The sequence below is a fragment of the Sphaerodactylus townsendi genome, linkage group LG05 (assembly GCF_021028975.2).
Source record: "Sphaerodactylus townsendi isolate TG3544 linkage group LG05, MPM_Stown_v2.3, whole genome shotgun sequence".
Taxonomy (NCBI): Eukaryota; Metazoa; Chordata; class Lepidosauria; order Squamata; family Sphaerodactylidae; genus Sphaerodactylus; species Sphaerodactylus townsendi.
In genome coordinates this window covers 133,490,746-133,502,729 of record NC_059429.1, presented here as the reverse complement: position 1 = coordinate 133,502,729, position 11,984 = coordinate 133,490,746, and the positions used below count along the sequence as shown (strand labels likewise).

Sequence of the window (11,984 nt, the reverse complement as noted above, 5' to 3'; positions counted from 1 at the left end):
CTGATTTAAAGACAAGTGACTTGGTGGGTAAGGTGACCACCCATATTGGGGCGGGGCAGGGGGGGCAGAAAGATTTTGCACCGGACAACATTTTCCCTAGATATGCCTATGTTAACAACAACAACAACAACAACAACAACAACAACAACAACAACAACAACAACAACAACAACAACAACAACAACAATAATAATAATAATAATAATAATAATAATAATAATAATAATAATAATAATAATAATTCATTTGTGTTGCCTGTACAGAAGCAGCCGTAGGGTCGCTCGGAGGCGACTTGACAGCACTTGACACACGCTTTTATTATTTATTATTTATTTTCCCCCTCTGTGCAGTCGGCAATCCTATTTTGCAGCCGTATTGTTGCTGGGAAAAAGAACGGTTTCTAATCCAGCTGGGGAAACCTTACACGCATCCGCCTTTTCCCCCAAGAGGGATAAAAGCAGTTCCCTCAAGAGGGATACAAGTAGTTCAGGGGCAATTTTGTCAAGCATCAGAAATGTTAGTGGGGGGAAAGGGCGAACCTTATCTCCCTCTTCCGTTCCCACTCTTCTCTGTTCCTTGGTAAAGCAATCCAGAGCAAGCAACTTGGCAAAAGAAAAAATTCCTTTAAGATAAACACAAAAGAACAAGGTGTCCTTGTGTGAAACGAGCATGAATCGGAGATCCGATGTGGGGAATAAACAATCTCGAGAGACCCAAAGTCAACAAGATTTGATTTGCCTTCCTTCAAAAGTCAATTAGTCATCAAATAGCTCGGCTTCAAACAATGCGTCCCTATTGATTTTGTGCCTATGGCTAACTTCTGCTCCAAACTGAGACTTAACAAGGGCAGATTTTAGAGCAGTGAAATCCGTCGGAGGCCTTCTGGGTCTCCCCGGACCCCGAAAATTGCCATTCTTCACCTTTAAAAGGTGACCCACTCCTGTGGGAAGTTACTGGATTAGAACTGATCAATGGGTTTAATTGAATATCAAAGAGTTAACCAAGGGCCTTTCCTCACTCACCGTTTGCTGCGCGCTACTCTTGCCAAGTAGCGCAGGGTCCAGCGGCACCCCCCACTACAGGGGCGGCGACAACGCAGCCGCCCCGACTCTGCCGCTCTCGCGCCCCCTCAGCGCGCGTCATTTCTGGCGCTGCTGAACACGGCGCCTTTTGATGACCCCGCGCAGAGCACGGGTCAGTGGGGAAGCTGGGGAACACAATCCACTGTGAAAAAGGCAAACTCTATGCTGGGGATCATTAGGAAAGAAATTGATAATAAAACTGCAAAGATTGTCATGCCCTTATATTAAGCAGTGGTGTGACCGCACTTGGAGTACTGTGTTCAGTTCTGGTCGCCGCATCTCAAAAAGGATATTGAGGAGATAGAAAAAGTGCAGAGAAGGGCAACGAGGATGCTTGAGGGACTGGAGCACCTTCCCTATGAGGAGAGGCTGCAGCGTTTGGGACTTTTTAGTTTGGAGAGGAGGCGGCTGAGGGGGGATATGATTGAAGTCTATAGAATTATGCATGGGGTAGAAAATGTTGACAGAGAGAAATTTTTCTCTCTTTCTCACAATACTAGAACCAGGGGGCATCCATTGAAAATGCTGGGGGGAAGAATTAGGACTAATAAAAGGAAACCCTTCTTCACGCAACGTGTGATTGGTGTTTGGAATATGCTGCCACAGGAGGGGGTGATGGCCACTAACCTGGATAGCTTTAAAAGGGGCTTAGACAGATTGATGGAGGTGAGTCGATTTATGGCTACCAATCTTGATCCTCTTTGATCTGAGATTGCAAATGCCTTAACAGACCAGGTGATCAGGAGCAACAGCCGCAGAAGGCCATTGCTTTCACATCCTGCAGGTGAGCTCCCAAAGGCACCTGGTGGGCCACTGCGAGTAGCAGAGAGCTGGACTAGATGGACTCTGGTCTGATCCAGCTGGCTTGTTCTTATGTTCTTATCCTAACCTATAATGGCCTAAGGCACCTGCGGCTGTCCAGATGTTCAGGAACTACAATTCCCATCAGCCTCTGTCAGCATGGCCAATTGGCCATGCTGGTAGGGGCTGATGGGAATTGTAGTTCCTGAACATCTGGAGAGCCGCAGGTTCCCTACCCCTGGGCCTAAGCGATGGAATGTCGACACGACGAACCCTGCACGGCAGGGGGTTGGACTGGATGGCCCTTGGGGTCTCTTCCAACTCTATGATCCTATGATTCTAAGCAGCCAGAGCTGAGGAAGGAGGGGCAAATACTTACAAATGATGTCGGCCCCCCACTTCGAAGGCTGCAGCAACGGGCACCGGCTCATGAGGTCAGCCATCGCCATGATATAGGCTCCAAACACGGTCCCAATCAGTGCCAGGGGCCCCTGAATTAGGGAAGAGACCTGCGTGGGGAAAGTAAGAAGCAGGGGGGTAAAGGTTGGTTTTTAGTGTTCACCTTCTTCTGCTTCTAGGTATTCGAGTGAGAGCACAGAGCTGGGGCCTCCTGATGACTTAAAGGAGCAGCAGTGGCGTAGGAGGTTAAGAGCTCGTGTATCTGGAGGAACCGGGTTTGATTCCCAGCTCTGCCGCTTGAGCTGTGGAGGCTTATCTGGGGAATTCAGATTAGCCTGTGCACTCCCACACATGCCAGCTGGGTGACCTTGGGCTAGTCACAGCTTCCCAGAGCTCTCTCAGCCCCACCTACCTCATAGGGTGTTTGTTGTGAGGGGGGGAAGGGAAAGGAGATTATAAGCCCCTTTGAGTCTCCTACAGGAGAGAAAGGGGGGATATAAATCCAAACTCTTCTTCTTCTTCTTCTAAATCATTTTATCAGTTCATCTCCTCTGGGAACTGTAGTTCCGTGAGAGTCGACAGGGATCTAGAACACTGAATTGTCCACAACACCCTCACCGAATTATTGTTTGTGGGGTAAAAACGGAGAGATGACCCCTGCCTTCGATTCATCATGGACAGAAGCACAAAATGGGTTTTCAGTGGTTTAAGGTAATTCAGCATCTGCTGACCCCTAAACTGAGCCTTAATTGTATCGGAATAGACAATTAGTTGTGATACGTTTACAGAGTTCTTCGCCAAGGGTGGAGTCAGAAGGAACTGCGCCTGCGCCCATGCCTGCATCCTGCACCCATGCCACACCCCAAATGCCCCTGCCACACCCCCACACCGGTGCACGCCTGGTGCATCACACACCTTATCCCCTGACGCTACGCCACTGTTCTTCGCTGATAAAACATCAAGATTATTCTCCAGTTTAGCCCCTGATTGTCACATAGATCCATTGAAAAAAATTCCGAATGCACTACCTGTTCTGGACCATGTTTGCTTGATAGATGTCAGTCGCTTGTGTTTCGGATCTTTGCCCACACTCAAATAATTCATAGTTTTGCTACTGGCTATCATCAGTATCATCAGCTATCATTGTTAGAAGCTCGCGTGGCGTGAGGTGAGTTAAGTGCTTCGCGTTGCCACTTCACCACGGTTCAGGAGGCTTCCTTCGAAGCCCCCTGTGGAGTCAAAATGATATCCTGGCAGCTGGCTCATGGTCAACTCAGCCATCCGTCCATTTCTTGGACGGTAAACGAGTACCTAGCTCATAGCTAGGGGGGTAAAGAATAGCCAGGGAAAGCAATGGCAAACTACTCCACAAAAGAGGTTTGCCTGTGAAATCACTGCTCATTTAAGAGCTTCAGGGTTATACTGGACCCAATGTCTCCTGGGAACTGTAGTTCCTCAGGCCGTTTTTGAACCTGAACTGTAAATAGGCCACTTTTTTCAGTTTGAAATAGTACTAGAAAAAGAAAAGGAACTAAGGTAAATGTAGGAAGTGGGCGGGGGCGCCATGGGGGGTGGGGGTGCAAGGAAAAGGGGAAGGGGCCAGGGGCGATTTTCCGGGGGGGGCCCAGGCATGTACCCCCTCTCCCTTGCCGCTCCGCCACTGCATGTACCTGCTCGGAAGAAAGGTAGCGACATCACTTAATACAAGAGGATAGGGTTGCAAAATTGAGCGTACCGCTGCTAGGGTGGTAAGCTGCTGCTGCCATAAGGCAAACAGGAGTAACTTTGCACCGAGGGCAGGATGCTATTTGTGAGGGCATTGGTCCATGTGATGAGGAAATAGATGAAGGCAAACTCGGCCCAGGAGTAAGTGACCTTCTCCGGATCTGCTTCATCTGCTCCTTTGGCCGAGCTGGCCGTTTGTCCATCTGCAGGGCAGTTTGTGAAAACCACGAACTTCGTGGGTCCTTGCGTGTCCACAGGGGTTTCCCGGACCGAGTTGAGGGTGACGTTGCTGGCGCAGAGATTCTGCGTGGAGAGTTCCCAAACCCTGGGTAGCCGGTTGAGGAAGAAGAAGGCCACGAGGCAGCAAAACATCATGGCGGACAGGATGAGGAAGAAGACGAGGCTGGAGAAGTTGGCAGGGGAATACTGAGTTTCCATGTGAACGCCGACCTCTGCCACGGTTCCGTTGCCGAGAGGCGCCGCCGCCGTGTGGTTCTTTGGGATCGTGACGTTGACGCAGCTCGAAATTCCCGAGCCCTGGGCCAGAGCGATGAGAGCCGGGGCCAGGCCGCTGAGGCCCTCGCCGAAGAAAAAAGTGGGCACGTATCGAGGGTGGAGACGCATCATGAAAGGCAGGAAAGTTACAGAAGAGGTGCAGTCCACCAGGGACACGGCAAAGGTGAGGACAAACAAGGCCAGGCTGCGTTGTCTTCCGGCCAAAAACGCGGTGCGGTCCCATAGGAAGGCCAGCAGGAAGCAGGCTACCGTTCCCACCGACACCACGACGCAGACGACGGGCACCTCGCTCAGCAGGCGGGGCTTCCATTTGTGCATCAGGGTGATGAAGAGCGGCCCGACGTTGGCCAACTGGATGATGATGATCATGTAGGATGGGAGGTCCCAGCCCTCGGGGAGCTGATTCACCAGCAGGGGGAGCTCTACCCAGACGCCACAGACGGTCAGCCAAGAACCCACCCCGAAGACGCAGGCCAGGAAGTGGGTCAGGAGTGCCATCGTTCCCCAGGGGTCCAATCAGAGCGGAGGAGGCTAATTCCTGTGGGAGAGGAGAGAGGGGTTAGGAGAGAGGAGTGTGGGTTGGTCACAGCAGTCCTTGCCAAGCCAGCCACCTGGATAGACTAGGGTTGCCAATCTCCAGGCCTGGAGATCTTCCGGAATAGCAGCTGATCTCCAGACAACAGAGGAGAAAACGACAGCTTTGGAGGGGGCAGGGAGAGCTCAGCAAGGATGTGATCCCTCGAATCGAGAAATCAGGTGCAATCCTGGGGGATCTTTAGACACCACCTGAAATCTGGCAACCCGACCTGTCCTCCGGTTTTCAGATTCCCCAGACTCAGTTCAAAGCACCGGACTCAAAGCACTGGAGCTCACTGAGTTCAAAGCACTGGAGCTCACTGAGCCAAAACTGGGCTGCACAGATGGGGCCCTATAACCTGTTGGTAATCTCTCTGAGATACCTTTGCATGACAAGCAGAGTGCACCGAGGCGTAGCGCGGCAGAGCACCCCCAGGCAAGCGTGTGTGTGCGCTGGCACAAAGAAAACTCGGAGTCATTACGCAGTTTCTAACTAATCAGAGGAGTCTTTGTTAATGAGCTCCATTGTGGATAGAAAAGTGGAGAGATGGGTTCTCTATCCTAATCTAACTGGCTAGATGTTGGCGGATGCAGTCTGCCCATGGTGCAAGATGGAACATAAGAACATAAGAACATAAGAACAAGCCAGCTGGATCAGACCAGAGTCCATCTAGTCCAGCTCTCTGCTACTCACAGTGGTCCACCTGATGCCCTTGAGAGCTCACATGCAGGAGGTGAAAGCAATGGCCTTCTGCGGCTGCTGCTCCTGAGCACCTGGTCTGCTAAGGCATTTGCAATCTGAGATCAAGGAGGATCAAGATTGGGAGCCATAGATCGACTTCTCCTCCATAAATCTGTCCAAGCCCCTTTTAAAGCTATCCAGGTTAGTGGCCATCACCTCCTCCTGTGGCAGCATATTCCAAACACCAATCACACGTTGTGTGAAGAAGTGTTTCCTTTTATTAGTCCTAGTTCTTCCCCCCAGCATTTTCAACGAATGCCCCCTGGTTCTAGTATTGTGAGAAAGAGAGAACAATTTCTCTCTGTCAACATTTTCTACCCCATGCATAATTTTATAGACTTCAATCCTATCCCCCCTCAGACGTCTCCTCTCCAAACTGAAGAGTCCCAAACACTGCAGCCTCTCCTCATAAGGAAGGTGCTCCAGTCCCTCAATCATCTTCGTTGCCCTTCTCTGCCCTTTTTCTATCTCTTCGATATCCTTTTTGAGATGTGGCGACCAGAACTGAACACAGGACTCCAAGTGCGGTCGCACCACGGCTTTATATAAGGGCATGACAATCCTTGCAGTTTTATTATCAACTCCTTTCCTAATTATCCCCAGCATAGAGTTTGCAATAATAAGAGGAGTCTTTGTTAATGAACTCCATTGTGGATAGAAAAGTGGAGAGATGGGTTCTCTATTCTAATCTAACTGGCTAGATGTTGGTGGATGCAGTCTGCCCACGGTGCAAGATGGAAGAGTGCTGAGAGGAGAAGAAACAGAAAGGAAGGAAGCTCCTGAGAATAGCAACCTACACGTCAAAGGGATAGTGTCAGTGTGATAGAGAAAAGGTGCCAGTGTCTTGACCCTCTCTAGCTATCTGACTCACTGGTAAGTCTTCCTCTGTCTCTGAGGCAGGAAACAGTGTGCAGTCCTTCACTTCCAACAAGAATAACCACAAGGTCAGAATAGGGCCTTGATTTAGGCAGGGGCAGAGCAAGGGGAAACTGCACCCAGGGCAGGCTTGCATCCTCCACCCCTGCCACGCCCCTGCCTGCCCCCGCCCCGGAATGCCTGCACCACGCCACGCCCCCTCCACACCCCCGCACAGGCGTGCACCAGGGACATCATGCCTCACCCCTACCCCACTGGCGCTACGCCACTGGATTTATGCTCTCGGAAAGTCTTCAGATCATAGCATGTACAAATGCAGCCATATTCAAAAGAAAGTTCAGGGGGACACCCTGGGGCATTTGCCTCTGTTCCCTTTCATGTCCCCCTTTTGTTATAACCAGTGATTTCGGAAGCTTCGAAAGCTGTGACGATGTGGATTCATTGGGTGAGTTTTTTTGTAACAAAAAGGAGAGCATCCGCTGTCCAGGACAGAACTACCGCTGGACCGGACAACTCCTTCAGGCAGCACTGCTCTTGTTTGCTACTTTCCAATAAACTTTTTATTTTCTCAAAACTCACATCTGGGTTGCGGATTTGGGGTTATTGTGAAGCTTCTGAAACCGCTGGCTATAACACTTTTTCATTTAACACGTCTTTCCATCCCTGGTGATGACATCCTGTCTAAGGGTGGCCACTTGGTCGAAGAAGAAGAAGAAGAAGAAGAAGAAGAAGAAGAAGAAGAAGAAGAAGAAGAAGAAGAAGAAGAAGAAGAAGAAGAAGAAGAAGAAGAAGAAGAAGAAGAAGAAGAAGAAGAAGGAGGAGGAGGAGGAGGAGGAGGAGGAGGAGGAGGAGGAGGAGTCTGGATTTATATCCCCCCTTTCTCTCCTGCAAGGAGACTCAAAGGGGCTTACAATCTCCTTGCCCTTCTTTCCCCCTCACAACAAACACCCTGTGAGGTGGGTGGGGCTGAGAGAGCTCCGAGAAGCTGTGACTAGCCCAAGGTCACCCAGCTGGCGTGTGTGGGAGTGCCCAGGCTAATCTGAATTCCCAGATAAGCCTCCACAGCTCAGGCGGCAGAGCTGGGAATCAAACCCGGTTCCTCCAGATTAGATACACGAGCTCTTAACCTCCTACGCCACTGCTGCTCCCAGGAGGAGGAGGAGGAGGAGGAGGAGGAGGAGGAGGAGTTTGGATTCATACCCTACCTTTCTCTCCTGCAAGGAGACTCAAGGTGGCTTACAAGCTCCTTTCCCTTCCTCTCCTCACAACAGACACCTTTATTTGTTTGTTTGTTTATTAGATTTTGTAGACCGCCTCATCCCCAAAGGGCTCTAGGCGGTTCACAATATAATAAAAACCAATGAGTTACTTAGAACATCTAAAAACATTTAAATTCAATAGGCAGCATCAATTCCAATAATAACAGACTACCCATGTTGGTGGCACCCGGTCCTGGGAGGGGCTGGCAGTGCCCAAAGATGAAACCAGAGGGGGCACTGCCAGAGATGACAAAACTATGGGGGCAGCCAATCCACGGCCGGCCTCACCAAAAGCCCGGTGGAACAGCTCGGTCTTACAGGCCCTGCGGAACTCGCCAAGGTCCCTCAGGACCCGGACTGCTGGAGGAAGAGTGTTCCACCAAGCAGGGGCCAGGGCTGTAAAGGCCCTGGCCTGGGTAGAGGCCAGCCACATCATTGAAGGGCCGGGGACTTCCAGCAACTCCCCCATTGCAGAACGCAGCGCCCTATTCGGGACATATGGGGTAAGACGGTCCCGCAGGTAAGAGGGCCACGAGCCGCGAAGGGCCTTGAAGGTTAATACCAGCACCTTGAAGACGATCCGGAATTCCACCGGAAGCCAGTGCAGACGGCGCAGCACTGGAGTAATATGATCTTGATAAGTACCCCCTGTAAGAAGCCAAGCCGTTGCATTCTGGACCAGCGTCAACTTCTGGGTCAGTCTCAAGGGAAAGCCTGTGTACAGCGAGTTACAGTAGTCCAACCTCAAGGTTTCCGTCACATGGATCACAGTGGGCAGGTCAGCCTGGGAGAGTCAGGGGGCCAGCCGCAGGGCCTGGCGAAGATGGAGGAAAGCTACCTGGGCAACATGGGCCACCTGGCCCTCCATAGAAAGGGGGGAATCCAGGCGGACCCCCAGGCTACAGGCCGGGGTGGTCGGGGCCAACATGACCCCTTCCAAAACCAGCGGCTGAAAATCCCTAGGCCTCTCCCCACGGCCCAGCCAAAGGGCCTCCGTCTTCGACGGATTGAGTTTTAACCTGCTGTGCCTCAACCAACCAGAAACCAACTCCAGACAATGCTGTGGAGCCGTGATTCCCAAAGTGGGCGCCACCGCCCCCTGGTGGGTGCTGCAGCGATCCAGGGGGGCGGTGATAGTCACAGGTGCATTTGGGGGGGCAATGAAGAACTGTAAGGGGGCGGTGAAAGCATAAAAGAAAGAAGAGAAGATTTAGAAAAATTGATGTATGCGTTCTGCTCACAACGCTTAATTTTTCTTTGAACAACGTAGTTCATAAATAGTTCATAAATAGTCTCATAATTTCAAAGTTCAATGTTTCTAATTTACACCTTTCTTTACTATATTTTACGAAAAAGGTAGAAACGTGAATACACATATCTTTCTGTTTAATTGCTATTAAAAAATTTAAAAAAAAATTTCCAGGGGGCGCTAAGTCATATTTTTTCTGGAAAGGGGAAAATAATAATAATAATAACAACAACAACAACAACAACAACAACAACAACAACAACAACAATAATAATAATAATAATAATAATAATAATAATAATAATGAAGAAGAAGAAGAAGAAGAAGAAGAAGAAGAAGAAGAAGTAGTAGTAGTAGTAGTAGTAGTAGTAGTAGTAGTAGTAGTAGTAGTAGTAATAGTTTGGGAACCACTGCTGTAGAGCCACAGGGTCAGAGCCCCCCCAATCAACAGAATGAGCTGGGTGTCGTCAGCATATTGGTGACAACCCAGCCCTTGTGAGGTAGGCGGGGCTGAGAGAATTCTGAGAGAACTGTGACCAGCCCACGGTCACCCAGCAGGAACGTAGGAGTGCGGAAACACATCTGGTTCACCAGATAAGCCTCTGCCACTCAGGTGGAGGAGCGGGGAATCAAACCCCGTTCTCCAGATTAGAATCCGTCTGCTCTTAACCGGTATCGCCATTTATCGCTGATCCGCACTCCCCTCTCCCCACCTGTGAAATCTGGCCCCTCACTGGTCACCTTACACGCCACGGGGCAAGGGATGCCCTTTGGAGCCTCCTGTTCCATGCGATGCCTCGAAGGCCCTGTCTCCCTAAACATCCGTCCAGCTGGGGTAAAACCAGGAGAAACTTTGCTCCAAATCTGCACAGCTTCACTTCTGGAAAGAAATTTCGGCTTCGTCCCTGTAGAGGGCTCCACGGTGGGCTGCCTCTCGTTTCAGCCTCCCGCCACAGGGAAAGGGAGCTTCGGACAAACAAAACCCGGCCGGAGTTAGTTTCCGCACACCATCGCAAACAACGCTGTGGCTATTTTAACAAAGTTATCCGGGGAAGTGCTGTTTAAACGCCTGGATGTTTGGCTAAGCAGCCACACCCCATTTCCTTGGAGCTAGGGAGTCACTCTGTCCTTGGTTCGGTATAGGCATGGGGGACACTGGCCGAGAAATACGGGAGTTGTCGTGAGCCAGCCGGTTGGCAGAGGTATTTTGGTTTCTTTATGAATATCGTTTTACCTCGTGGACTCTGCCTCTGGAGATGCCGGGCCGGAGATGCGTGGTGAAACATTAGGAGCAAAAACGTAATCTAAATTAGGAGGGGCTACACACTGTGGAGGACAGGGGCAGGGTTCAGAATGACCTGGACAGATTTAGAGAGCTGGGGCCCCAAAATCTAACAATGGCGCATGAATTTGGGCAACAGGATAAAATGTAAACATTCTTGGCACTTAGGGCTTTGGAAAAAAATGGAACGCACAGATTGGGTGACACCAGGCTACACAACGCGACAGGTGAAAGAGGATCTGGGAGTCTTAGTAGACCACAACTGAACATGAGTCAGCAGTGTGATATGGCAGCCAAGAAAGAATAAAAGTCTCAAGCGTCAAGTTGTTCCAGTCAAGCAAGTACTTTATGTTAGTCAGACCCTGGGAGGAGTTAGGGTCTCAATTCTTCGATGCCAGAGGTCTTCAAACTATGGCCCTCCAGATGTTCAGGAACTACAATTCCCATCAGCCTCTGCCAGCATGGCCAAGTAGCAGGGCTGATGGGAATTGTAATTCCTGAACATCTGGAGGGCCATAGTTTGAAGACCCCTGTTCTATGCAATAAAACCAGAGGTGTAGCTGGGCCAGAGCACGCCCGGTGTGCACCCTGGCTTTCTTGCCCCCTTGCCTGCCTGTTCTGGTGGGAACTATATTTCCCAGGGTCTCCTGGGAAATGTAGTTCCCACCAGGTCCTTTGCAGCCTGGAAGGCAACAGGAGGCCTGTTCTCCAGCCTGCTCAGTTTGCTAAAGTAAGTGGGTGGGGGAATCATGCCCACCCTTTCACAACACCCCCCCACACACACTTACTTTAGCAACCCGAAGTGGACTTGGAGTAGAATAGGGTTCAGCCCAGGTGGGAATCCAGCATTTCCCAGTAGACCCTGGGATATGTAGTTCCCACTAGGAACAGGTGGTGGGCCTGTTCCCCTCCAGTCTGCCTCCTGGGCTAAGGCTAAAGCAAGTGTGGGAGGGGGCTCGCAGGGGGGTGCAGGGGGAAGGAGGAGGGCTCAGGGGGATTCTCTCCTCACCCCACATGTAGGACCTTAAAAGCCGTATGCATGGGTGCACCCCTGTCCCCTGGTAGCTCCTGGCCACCAACAAAACCTCTCTCTTTTTGAAGGTGTTGGCACCTTGCTTGGGTGAGTCTCCCCACTCTGTTCCCATGGAGTACAGGGCACCCAAGACTGTTTTTTTAATTAGGGAAACAGAACAGAAAACATGTAGGGTTAGGTTAGACTGGAGAGTGTGCGACTGGGTCAAGACCACCCAGCAGGCTTCTGCTGCAGCATAGGGATTCGAACCCGGATCTCCTAGATCCCACTCTCTAGCTAATTTCCATGAGATGCTGGCTGAAAAAAATGGCCGCATATGATTGTCTAAAATGCAGATCGGGATTTTTTGAAGCTCAGTTTTAAATCCTGGTAGGGGAAAACAATGACTCCCTGGACTGGGAACAATTGCAGCTACTGTGTAGACTTCTGTTCCCTTTTGTCCTT

At 50.6% G+C, this 11,984-nt stretch overlaps 1 protein-coding gene across 1 annotated transcript; it reads right to left on the bottom strand.

Moving 5' to 3' along the window:
• Positions 1-4,022: 4,022 nt before the first annotated feature.
• Positions 4,023-5,021, bottom strand: LOC125433431 (solute carrier family 52, riboflavin transporter, member 3-like). The gene has a single exon (XM_048497938.1). It carries the CDS (start codon positions 5,019-5,021, stop codon positions 4,023-4,025), a length of 999 nt encoding a protein of 332 aa, XP_048353895.1.
• Between the last annotated feature and the right edge of the window lie 6,963 nt (positions 5,022-11,984).